This window comes from Austrofundulus limnaeus, unplaced genomic scaffold (genome assembly GCF_001266775.1).
Source record: "Austrofundulus limnaeus strain Quisiro unplaced genomic scaffold, Austrofundulus_limnaeus-1.0 Scaffold19, whole genome shotgun sequence".
NCBI lineage: Eukaryota > Metazoa > Chordata > Actinopteri > Cyprinodontiformes > Rivulidae > Austrofundulus > Austrofundulus limnaeus.
This window is the reverse complement of record NW_013952421.1, coordinates 3,132,807-3,145,725: the sequence shown is the minus strand read 5'-3', so window position 1 is coordinate 3,145,725 and position 12,919 is coordinate 3,132,807. Positions and strand designations below refer to the sequence as shown.

General features: G+C 39.4%; 1 protein-coding gene across 2 annotated transcripts in view; it reads right to left on the bottom strand.

The window, feature by feature from the left end:
* otud7a (OTU deubiquitinase 7A) overlaps positions 1-12,919 on the bottom strand; it is a 50,327-nt gene that overhangs the window by 26,674 nt on the left and 10,734 nt on the right. Inside the window, exons 2-3 of one of the 2 annotated variants that reach the window (XM_014003611.1) lie at positions 6,658-6,787; positions 2,069-2,222 (exon numbers count right to left, since the gene is read on the bottom strand). In XM_014003611.1, coding sequence (XP_013859065.1) covers positions 2,069-2,153 — 85 coding nt within the window. In that variant the 5' untranslated portion in view covers positions 2,154-2,222; positions 6,658-6,787. The remainder of the gene's footprint in view (positions 1-2,068; positions 2,223-6,657; positions 6,788-12,919) is intronic. The other variant, XM_014003612.1, reaches the window with a different exon arrangement.

The window sequence follows — 12,919 nt, the reverse complement described above, 5'->3', positions numbered from 1 at the left end:
CACACACACACACACACACACACACACACACACACACACACACACACACACACACACACGAGCAAAAACTGTTGCCTTTGCCTTTGGCAGTGGGTGATAAGAAGCTGTTGAGTGTGATGCAAATAAGCCAGATTCCCTAAAGAAATAAAGCACTCGATACTTGATTAACCAAGCTTTTTATGAACCAACATTTTTTACATTTTTAAAAAAACAAAACAAAACAACCTGTGTGTCTTTAAAATCCCAAGAACTGTATGTTAAGAAAACATGCAGAAACACAGTGATGCAATGGTCTGATGTGCCTGTAAAACCATTCAAATCTCTTGAACAGAAATCACAAGTCAGTCTCTTTATAATCTCATTGTGACGTCTCGCAGAGAAACTAAACTGTCTTCAGATCAGTTCTTTAAAAAATTAAAAACACATTAAACRCCTCTAGATACAACCCCAGCATGTAACACGAGTGTGTTTGTGAAACAAGATCCCACTAATGGATTCGCAGTCTGGGAGTCCTGGAGGACGTTTCCCCTTGACTTCCAGACAGGATGACTGTTTGACAGTCTTGAAATGAAACCAGGCACCACTGATCGCTCACTCTCACACCAATCAATGTAAACTGATTTGACTGAATGGATTTTAGCAGCATGAGCTGCACGAATCCAGAAGCACATCCCCTCAGCGTCTTAAGCGCTTGTGTTGAAATGCTCTCGCGGAAAGCACCGTTTCTGCACTGTCATCGGCGCTAATGGCTGCCGTTAGCAAAAAGATCACGGACAAACTCATTTGCGAAATGGAACGGACATCATGGCAATCCATTAGAAACATTGCAGCTTCGCTCAACTTCGCTTCTTATAATACGGGGAGCAGAATAATAATTTTCCATTTTGTACAACTATTGCTTTAATTATTAAACTTATGTTTACTCCTTTTCTTTTGCTTCTTGTGAAAACTGGAAAACTTTGATCTCTAAAAAAGAAATGATTAATGTTTTGTTTAAATACCTAAAACAGCCTCTAGAGGGAAGCACCACATGTGGCCCATCTCATATCCACTACAGGCCACTGCACAGGAGCATCTGGTCAACTGCAGGTCTGGTCAATGCATATTTTGAAAGCTAAAATCAGAGCAACACACACACACACACACACTGACTGAGATGGGAGATCTGGGCCCATGTCTGTCTCGTCGGAGTTCACTGTCTTGTTTGATGTTTGTTCATGTCACACATTCCTCTGAGGCTCAGTGCCAAGGCAGGGTCAGAAAGGGAAAAGCTMAAAGAAAGCAGCGACAGATGTCAGATGTTCTGTAGTTCTGCTGTCAGATACTTGTTGCATTTTATGCCCACAGACTCAAAAACTTTTTCCAGAACACAGTCTAAACCCAAATAAAAGGCTTATACTTGTGATTACATGGGGCTAGTATCACAGTATGATAACCTTGAGAAAAAAAATTCATGGTGTTAATTAAAAAAATAATGAAATGCACCTCAAGATTTGCTTTTATTTAAAAGCAAATAAGCATTTACGAATATAGAACCTCCTTGGTCAGAACCTCCAATTTTGGAACCATTTTGGTCCATAGAACCCATAACACATCAGAAACGTGCCTGAAGACTGAAATGGTGGAAATAATCCTTGATTGAAAGTAGTCAGCATTAAATTTGCTTGTTGAGTTTTACTGTTTTTTTGCTCCAAAGTAAAAAAAAATACACCAAAATGTTTGTTTGGCAAACGTTTAATATTTGAGTTGACTCAACAGACACTCAATCAGCTCTCTGTTGTAATTTCCACTTTGGCTCTCTTGTGTTTTTCTTTTCTTTTAAAGTGGCTTTATATCTCAGCACTTTGCTCCTCAGCGAATGGACACAAAGCTCTCTCGGGGGAGTGCGCTCGTAAACCCGTCACACCCGTGTCTAAATCAGCAAACTGGCCCTCTGTTCCTGTCTCCTTTCCTTCTAACTTTTCCCCCTCCCTCTCACTTCCTCTCCTCTGCTTTATTCTCCAGTAGAAGCAGCTGACAAAACCCTTGGCAAAAAAAAGAAGAAGCTCTTTCTCTATTTGTTTCTTACCTTCCAGCAGGTCTCTGGCCAGACCCGGTTCTGCCCCCGTGGACCGAACAAAGTCTGACAGGACCGCGTCCATGTCCAGAGTCATGTGATCATGAGTGTGCGCTGCCCACGGTGCAGCGGTGGCCTTGGTGGACGCCAGCCTTCACGTTCTCATCTGATACGAAAACAAAGAAAAAAAGACTTAAAACATCGAATGCACTATTTTACTGTAAACTTGTTCAGCCACACCTTTAAAAGTCTCACCCCGGACCAAGCCCTGTGAGAAAACACCACYGGCTGAGAGGCCCTGTCTCTCATTTCAGTCCCTGTCTGTAGCTGTTTGTGTCGATACACTAAGGCCATGATTCTGTGAGGAGCGCCACATTCTCAGCACTCCTCCCAGACTCTGAAAACAGTAGCAACATCATTCCCAGCATCATGGAGGAAATAACAACAACACAGCCGGCGGCCTTCACCCAGACACACCTGACTGTTTTCAAAACCTTTGACCCGCAGCGCACGATCGTAACATTTAGATTTTTCTTCCAACAAGGTGTCAACCACAGGTGTCAGGGTGTGATTCAGAAGCTAAAACTTGATTTGGTGACTGCTTTTCAGAGCCGTCCGATGTGAAGTCAGTCGGTCTGAGCCTAGCCACGCATTTACAGCTATTTAGCGCGACAGTTCTAATGATCAAGTGTAGCCCTGTTGGGTCATAAATACCAGCGTCGAGATGCAAGAGGCATTCACTGCCTCGGTTCGTGGAATGAATGAGTCCWTGCTTCGCCTTCATTCCAGCCGGGGCTGTGTGGGTGACAGAGAAACTGAGCTCAGAGCTTCAGCAGTAGAAAAACAAACACCTACAGGTTTGCTGCTCTGACACCAGGACCTTTGTGTTCAGACCTGAAGGCCGGAGGGCTCGGAAATATTAACGGGCTACTCTATCAGGTGGGCAGAGAATAGCTGAAGATCTGGATGCAGCCTCTGATTTGTAATGCCATGTTAATCACTGAAATCTTTGTGCATTATTAATAAGACATGAAGCTACCCCTTTGTTGTTGTAGTTTAGATGAACTACTTACCGTCCAGTTGCACTGTTTTGCTTAAAGTAGRCATGCTTTTAAATCTGAATTCATCCTTATTGTAACTCCACAAGCCCCTCTTTCACCCCTTTTTCTGAGATGTGTCTCAGWTAAACTCGTAACTAAACTAAATTMAAATTTTCGGCACTCCTAGAGACTCCAAATATGCAACARAATGCATTTATTGGCTAAAATAAAGTGAATTTCCCCTTCAAGGAATATTGCACARATAAAAATTTACATAATAAACAGAAAGTAGTCAGCTAGAAGAGTAAACATTAACAAGTTGTAATTCCTAACCTGGCTCTCCAATCTGGACGTGTTGACAAATTCCAAAAAGTTGTGCTTTTAGCTCTGCAGATTACCAGAATCGGCTGATTTTCATCCCGACTGGTTTGTCCGGTGCACRTTCAGCTCTAGACTGTTTTTATCCACCCCAGTCCATAAAAAGCAAAAATAGTTAGGCAGCAAAAATGCACTAGCATAAGCAGATCTTCACTGAGATACATTCTGAGGAAGCTTCCAGTCATGTATTTGTAACATTGGTAATGAATTCAGAGGAAGCACAAAAGGCATAAAAAAATCGATCAGAGGAAACATTAATTTTCCACAGAGGCGAGTCTGCAGCTCATTTCACTGCTCAGTAGGTGGAAGTTTTCCTTTAAAGTACGAGGTGCCACTTAAACCGATGACACATTCAACCCAGCTTCCTTGTGAGGCATTTGATTTACCAGAAGAGGATAAATAAAAACAAAAATACCATTGTTTAATAGTTATTGTTTCTAAAGCTGTAATTTGTCCCCAACATTTTATGATGAATACTGCTGCAATTAATTATAAAAGACAGACTTGAGAAAAGGTTTGTCCTCTTATCTTGTGTACTTATGTTTAGAGAAGTTTAAAAGCACCAAAAGAAAACAATAAAAGGGAACCCATAAGTATAGAAAAACACTTATTTTACTTACTTTACTTGAACAACCTGTAACATTGAAAAAACAAGTCTCCTTGATGTATAAAAACCTAATGATGGACGTATCAGACCATACTCCACACATTAAACAACAATGGGAAACAAACAAAATGTCTCTTTGGAGAATATTTGTGTTTGATGTCAGAGGGGTGTCGGAAGCCAACTCTGGAAGGAGTTTGATTCGAAATGCAAAATTAGATTCAGCCGAACTCCATTTCAGTTTTCTCTTTCTGAGAGTGACAATAAGGGTGACTGCTGGAGAAAATGTGGTAAGGTGGGCAACCACACCCACACATTTTGAGACTGCCCTCGACTGCAGAACCTCTGTGAAGGTGTCAGGGGTGTGTTGAAAAGATTGTCGCAGTTGTGTAACGAAAATGGCATCACTTTGTTCGCAGCTACGAGTCGTCCACCCCCTTCTTGTCACATGAGAAGTTTTCACCCCCCCTTCAACTGTGTGATTGGTGAGAAGTTTGTGGGCTTTAACTTCTCGCTTCCAGAGTCTGACTGTTGGCRGGTTCGATTAGGAGGAGACCCAAGGGAAGACCCAGAACACATTGGAGAGACCATGTCTCTCGGCTGGCTCGGGAACTCCTTGGAATCCTCCTGGAAGAGCTGGAAGAGGTGGCTGGGCAAAGAGAGGTCTGGGCCTCCCTGCTCAAGCTGCTGCCCCTGTGACCCGACTMAGAATAAGTGGAAGATAATRGATGGATCAGTGGATTATTGGATGAAACCTGACCCACCAATCATCAATCAGTGGATTCCAGAAATAAGGCTCAACTACAACTAAAAACTCAGAATGTACATCAGAGTGCATTCTTATTTTCAGCCAATATTTGATACCCAATAGTAAGATGAATATTTATTAACCTCTTGAGTCCCATGCCCTTGGTACCGGGGCAAAAAGCATTTTCCATTTTCTATTTCTTTGACAGATCTTAAGTTAACAGAAGTTAAAAGAAATAGAAAATGGAAAATGCTGTTTTGCCCCTGGTACATGGGCCTCAAGAGGTTAAACGGATAAAATAACTAGAAATTCTGTCAGCTGTTTGAAAGAAAGACTGTCCACAGTCTTAAACACAATCCATGATGTATTTTCATACGTTGATGACTGATACGATCCGTTTGTGCAAAAATATTCTAAGCAGGTAAACTTCAGATTTAAAAAATGGTTTACAGAAAGAAAAAAAAGATATTCTTGAGTTCAGAGGCACAGAAAAAGTACATTGTTTAAAGCATGACCTCATCTTTCCCCTTTAAGAGCAGCGATACTCATAGCTTTCCCTGAGAGGGGCCATTATCACTCAGAAACACCACAAAGCGTGGTTTTTACACCTGACGAGACGGTGTGGGCCAGAATACAGAMACATTGACAGGTTTCCTCTTAATCACTGTGACATTTAACAGATTCTAAACGCAGCTAATGAATCAGGCTGCAATAGGATGTGAAGATGTCACGACTGACCGAGCGGATCACCAGAAGACTATAAAAGGAGCAAACAGAGTGAAATCTGTTTTCAGAACGTTTCAATTCCGACGTGACATCCCAGGCTCTCTTTGTCAAGTTTTCAAAATGCTGGGCAGAAAAAAGTAAATCATTTAGAAGAATGTATACATTTAAACTTATCAGAAACAATGGTAATTTGTAAATAACTTCACATGAGGGTTTATATTTCAGGCTGAAATCTAAAGTATTTCTGCACAACCAAACAGGGAATATGGYAGTTTGTTCACCACTACAGCTGCTGATTCTTGTTTTTCTATTTCAAACAGAACTTACTAATAATTTAAACAGCAGGAAAAGTGAATAAAATGAATTAGATCCTGAATTTTAACAGTATAACAATAAAACAGCCCTGCTTCTACAATATTATACAAACCTTAACTCTTTTTACTAATGTTTGAAAATTTATACCATTTGACTGAATTATAAATGCCAGTAATTTGCTGATTTTTTTCTGCTCTATTGCTCTGAAGGACATACTGGTCATATTAAATACTATGTTGACAGGCAAATAGGTTTACATGATTTGATGGTGACGTTATCTACAAAGTCCTTGTCTGTTTAAGTTGACTGTGTTCTGAAAGAACAATTGTTGAAGTTAGGTTCTATAAATATGTTAGCAGTTTTATTGACTTGATATAACATCTAAGAGAAAATAACCCTGTCCTGCCTCTGTGTTTCACCATTTGTGCATCTTTTGCRCATGTATTTAAAACTTAGTGACTGACTTTAAGTTTAATGAGCTCACTGTTTTTAAACAGTTTTTACAAAACTGTAGGAGTCCATTAGCCTGTCAAACTATGACAAAATAGGAAAAATGTAATTTAGTTTAAACATAAAAAAACTGAGAAGGAATTAGAGTCGAGGGGGAAAATAACTAGATACATGTTGTGATGGCCCGGACAGTAAAAGCTATCAGAACAGTCGCAGAACTGCCTGAATGGGAGTGTTTAGGCTGCAAAYGCAATAGCTAAAGCTTTTAATGACATTTGGTGATAAATAAGGTTAATCTCATTCCTGTGTGTGTTATGGCGCAAGTGTGATCAAAACATACGTTCTGATTTTTGGCCGACAGTTGTTGAGGAGCCATCTGATGACCACGGGACCGTCCGGACCAGACGTGAATCTAGTCCATGGCTTCAGTGGCAGAGCGGGGGAGGAAGACTCCGGGGAAGCACAGAATCCTGAGACACACACACACACACACACACACAAATAAATAAATAAATAAATAAATAAATAAATAAATAAATAAATAAATAAATAATCTGACAACAGAGGTAACAAACTTTGGCTAAACCCTACAGAAGCACTTTTGTTTTAATTTTATCAGTAACCAATCAGTTAGTTTAGTGCAAAAACCCCTTTCTGTAAAATATCTTTATTGGTCATAATATGCTTATTATTATAGCATTCCTTCCTGCTATGACTCTAATACTACCACACCAAACTGTAGCTCAGTATCTGTAAAATGACTCAGTTTATCCACACAGCTCAGACACTTCGACATGAACAGGCAGCTCATGTGTTGCCATTTTTTTTTACCAAGTTCTGTCAGCAGTACACCGAATATTTACACTCTCTTTAATTTTTGAAGCATTTGCAAATCGCTCTTTATTACAGAAACCTCATTTTAAAGTGTCAAAAAAAAGAAGAAAGAAAATAACAAGTACATAAGTAAGTACACGCTGCACCGCTTCACACCTGAGATTAAAACACTCGTGTGTAAAAGTTTGTCCTATTTTCACATCRGAGAGGAGCAGGCTTGTTGTTCTCAGCTTGTGGTCTCAGCACTTAGACCAGAGGTTAAACGTGTGGTCTCACAGCAACTGCTTTTTATCGTCTCGTGATATAATTTTTTTTAATCTTTCACTTTCATCTCCACAGAGCAAAGACAAAGTTTCTTACTAAAAGTTTTTAGTCACACATATTCACTGTATTGTTTACGTCCTGGCCCCCCATGGCCTGTGAGAATTCTGCCTGTTGTTCCTTCATATGAGGCCCACTTGTGTACAGTAAAACAAATCAGAAAGATACTGTATGGAGGATAATCCACCGAGTTAAACAGGAAAGCAAATGCTCTGCTTGATGAAACCTGAAATCCTTAAAGTGTCAAGTCATTGGATAAYGCAGGCTTGTCGTTTGACACATGAATGAATCACCTTTATAATAGAAAGGAGCCCAAACGCAGCTTGAAATCTATAAGAGCCATTAACTCAAAGCACTCTAAACTCCTATCAATAAACCACCTGCAGGGCTGCTGAATCGACCCCGCTGAGAGCTSCACGCCATTTCTGATCATTTTTTTAAGAATCAAAGATGCTTTTTTTATTCAATGCCATTTAAAATCATGTGCTCTTCAACACAGCAAAATAAACCTGCCCCTGAAATGTTCAGTTCAAGTCTGGCAGACGTTTAAATCTCATTATAGCRCATTTCTCGGAAAAAGAAACATCACTTAAAAAGGCATCAAGGGTTAATAAAAGCCACTTCTTCCTGTCTTCCATTTAACAGAGTAAAGCCTCACTATGTTSAGTTCCCACTGATCCAGCAGGATGATTAAAAAGCAAGAATCGACTGAACAGATCAAAAGGAAAAAACGAGGYGCAAGCTCGACAGAACAACACCAGCAACCACAGGAAACAAACTCCAACACAATCGTTCCTTCCCGACAGACGCAAATGCATTGATCATTCATACGCTTCYACTAAAATGTGCAAATGAGCTGCGGGCTTCTTTTTTATTTCCATGATGCACGTGTTTTATACGTCTGAGAGGCAAATGTTACAGAAACAGGTTTGAGTTATAGCTGAGAGAATCGTCTCCATAGTGAGCGGTGATCGCCCACGTGTGAGGCTGATACCCAGTAGGTGGGAGGTGAACGTACTGTACACTGAGACTCCAAGCTTTGCACTCTGTTGTCCATCAATGCATAACATCCAGGCTACAAGCAGGAAATTTTAAAAAAACTTTAACATAATGAACACTTATGGGTGAAAACACACTGTGTAAATCACGTTAAAGTGTTAAATAAAAAAAAGACTTGTGTGAAATAATTTGTAATAAAAACAGGATTTCACATGTGGGAATAAAAATCACATTCGTACCTGTGAAAACATGTTAAATGAGATGTGTTTTGAGCATTCTTTCCCAGTCATTTTAGAATGTCTTCAACTGCAAATAGTTTATTTATCTTTTATTTTTTTGGGAAGAAAAATGTAAAAAAGCCACAAGCTGAAATAAAAGGAAAGATATCGATGAACCAATGWGACCAAAGCCTCCAAAAAGGAGTTGCAGAGACACAACAAAGACAAACTGTGAAACTGTTTGTGTGTTTGTGACTTCTCAAAGYCAGAGGAGCATTAACAACATTGTTTATACTGTATCATCTATTCTCATACAAAACGTGCCTTTACCAACAATCATTCAAAAATGTAAGTACTTCAAAGATTAATGTTCCTAAAGCACCCACAAGTCCTTGCACAAGTCCACGATGAAACAATAATTAATTAAATTTAGGTTTTTGCTGTGTTTGTCATAATTAAAAACTTCTAAGCAACATTATGCGTTTCAGAATCCAAAAAACGAWGTTTGTTCACAAAGGACGTGATTCTGAAGAACCAATTCCACTATAAAAAATGTCCTATTTTAAWAATTTGAGAGGCTCTAGTCCTCTGAACATCCTTTAAGTTCATAACTGTATGATCAGCTGACATAGCTGCTAAAAACAACTAATTATTCATATTTTCATCCACCACAAAGTGATTTATCCCCTCTAGTTTTAGCTCCTTGAAGGCCTTTAGCTTTACAAAATTTAGGTGGGGTTGGGAACATATAAAATGATTCTGACAAAGTAAAAAAAAATTATAGTTTTTTTATTTTTTTTATTTTTAGGATTTGTCAGGAATGGTTGTGATTTTTGACACAAAAATAAATGTGTGGCTGATTTTCCCTCACAACATATTCTTAGCGTTAACTCACTTCCACCTTGAGGAAAGATCATAAAAACATTATGAACATTTAAAACATTCCAAAAAAAGAAATATAATAAACCTAAAAGTCACAGATGTTGCTGTGATGWCATGCATGACTGAACTCCAAGTATATCCTTTCAACCCTCACCGGCTGCGACACCAACTTGACAAAGTGTAAATTTGTTTAATCTGATGGTGTTGGACGAAAGCTYTTCCTAAGGACTGGATGTCACCTGGTGACAAGCTGCTAGTGGCAGAACATCTGGTCTCAACCTTTAGGGAAACACAAAGAAAGGAAAGAGGTGCAGGACTTTTTTTCTTTGTATCTGTAAAACAAACTATCTGGAAATAATCATTTGGACCATTATCATAAGACAGTCTAGTAAAAATAAAAGGTCTATAATTTCTTAAAGGAAACCCTATTAACTTTTATTTTAGGTGTTTTTGTGTCAAACCTGGGGTTGGGCGATGTTGACAAAAAAATGAATCACGGTTAATTGTGGTATAGCCGATAACAATTAATATGATGATAACCGGTAATCCCCTAGAGTCCCGCCTGCATGTCATAGACATATGACCGTAGTGGAAAAGATTTGCTCTCTGTTAAAATCTGTTTAAATGTGTCAAAAATACAGACTTCAGGCTATACTTCTATTTTTAAATTTGTTGATTGACCAAAACCGGAGTTATGATAAACAAATTACAGAACTTTTTTTTAAATGTTTGACATATTTAAAGTGGAGAGGAGCATTGAGCGGACTGACCGGGAAATCTCCAGTCAGTCTGCCTGGCGGCATTAATCCTATTAATTGTCCAGTGAAGGAATTGTCAATTAATTGTCAAGTGCCAAAAAAAAATTGATTAAAGTTTTTTTGATGATTACACAGGATATGATTTTTCCCAATCCCTAGTCAAATCTTGAAAATATTAAGCATCCTAAGATTCTGCTCGAGTTCTTGTTAAATCCCAACTTTCAAATTAAAACATTAACCAAATTTTGCAACATTACTCTCAACGTCACTTTACAAAGAGTGGAAGAGCAGACAAGAATAACCCAATAGGCCCAATTACTTTATAATTACAAACAAATAAATATAGTTTAGCTTGGATTGGCATCTTGACCTCCGTGATGAGGGCGTTGCTGTGGTCGGTCATGGTGAAGAAAGAGCTGAAAGGCAAACCTCTCGATTTTCTGCAACATCTGCACTTTAAACCTTCATCTTTGGGCATGAGGTTTGGATCATGACCAAAAGAACAAGATCCTGAACACAACCAGCTGAAACTGGCTTTCTTTGTATGAAGGACAAGATCAACCTTGGAGATAAGTCGTGGAGATCAGTCATCTGGAGGGAGATCAGATTAGAGCTGCTGCTYCTTCACATCGAAAATGTGTCAGTTGAGGTGGTTCAAGAATCTGATTAGGACGCTCACCTTTGGAGGTTTTCCAGGTAATTKTCAGAGGAATTGTGTATCTTCTCTGGTCTTGAACACCTTGGGGTCCCCCTGGAGGAGCAGGAGAATGGCTCTGGGGAGAGGGTCTCTCTCCTGGACCTGTTGCCTTTGTGACCTAACCACGAATAAGTGGTAGGTGGAGATGGAGACAGAGTTTGATTTTCCACTTGTGTGTATCAATGTGGAACTGATACGGAAAGATGACAACTTTTTCCTTCATTTTTTTGTCTCAAAGGGAAACACTTCTGAGCTACATGACACCAACTCGTGCCGAACTACTACGGAGAACTGATAKTATGTCTGTTGCTCAGTGGGACGTGATTATGATGTAAAAAAAATAAAAGAAGATTAACAATTTAATCCTTGAATATGATCTAAAACTTTGATTTCATCCTGTTAGTAGAAAACTTCATCAGCTCATATTGTTTCAGTGTAACATGAAGCTCCAGTCTGAGCTGCCAGCAGAACCAATACATCCTGAAATCTGAGTCTGGTTTACAAAATAGTGTGGGGGAGGACTAATTCAGCAAAGTRCAGACATAAAATGTAGCCTCACTGGTAAAACACAGACCTCAAAGAGTTGGGTCTTTCTCTGTTAGTCTGAATATTTTTGGCTTTTTTGGAGGCAAATAAGGGATTTAAATTTGTTCTGGCTCAGTCAAATTAATCATCCAGGCCGATGGTGGCTTCATCAKCAGAATGTGAGCTGAACTTCAGCTACCAGGTCAAACCACCCAGAAGCTCCACAAACTGCTGTGYTCACTTTTAGATAAACACCTCTCCTCTTTCCTTGCCTTCATGAAAACGCATTCACGTGTGAGTGTGTGGAACTGGTGCTGGTTCACTGCTCAGAGTTYCCCTTAAAATGTTAACCCATCTCTGAGCTAACAGAGCAAGTGCTTCCACAAAGAGCTGCCAAAACACAGACGACTAATAAAAGATGGTATTCTTTTCTAACCCGTACATGCTTGTGCACAGCAAAATGTCAAGCCACCCTCTCAGTTATGGTCAGACAAGGAAAAAAAAACAACACAAGCTTTTTATTCTTGCAACAATGGAAACAGTRCTGATATTTTACCAAACAAGACTGYAGGCAATTTCAACATTGTGYTGCAACACAACCATTAAAATGAATTCAATTAACAAACACAGAAGCTGGAAATATACAGCAATGGAAAAGCAATCAGTTCTGATTTATGTTGAAGGAATAAATGAGCACGATTCCAGGAAAACACATCTCCCTCCTGCATCAGTACTTAATAATCAACACAGTCTATTAGCACTTCTTACACACAGTCCAGTTTACTAATGTAACTAATGTAAGAGGGGATTCTAATGTCTCACAAAACAACAAACTGAGCATTTTGTTTTTCAGTCATTTATTGAGATTTTATTCAGTCGTTCATGTACGGCTGGGTGATAAAACAATAACGATGTCTACCACAACGTAGACAAGATCTATATCAACAGAAAATACTAGGGGTCGACCGATACATCGGCCAGCTGATATTTTTGGCCGATATTTGCGTTTTTTCTTTGTATCGGTATCGGCCGATCCGTTCTTTGGGTCACGCGAGCGCATGTGTCCGCCCCTTCCCCTGGGGAGAGCGCAGCAGCTAATGTTGTGAGACAGAGTGCTAACAACAACAAGGGTGAGTTATGAACTGTAAATGTGTTTTAACTGTCTAATTTAGCTGTTTCTACCCTCTGTGTCGGAATATGAGGGAAGAAAGAACAGCTGTGTTTAAGTTTCTTTTCCGGACGGGAGCACTGCGACATGTTTTACTTTCACTTTCGCGCCGCATTGTAATCAGCGTGTCCGCGTTGTTTTTCTTTTTAAAAATGCTGGAGCTGCTCACATGAGGCATAGAAAAACACCTCTATTGTTCT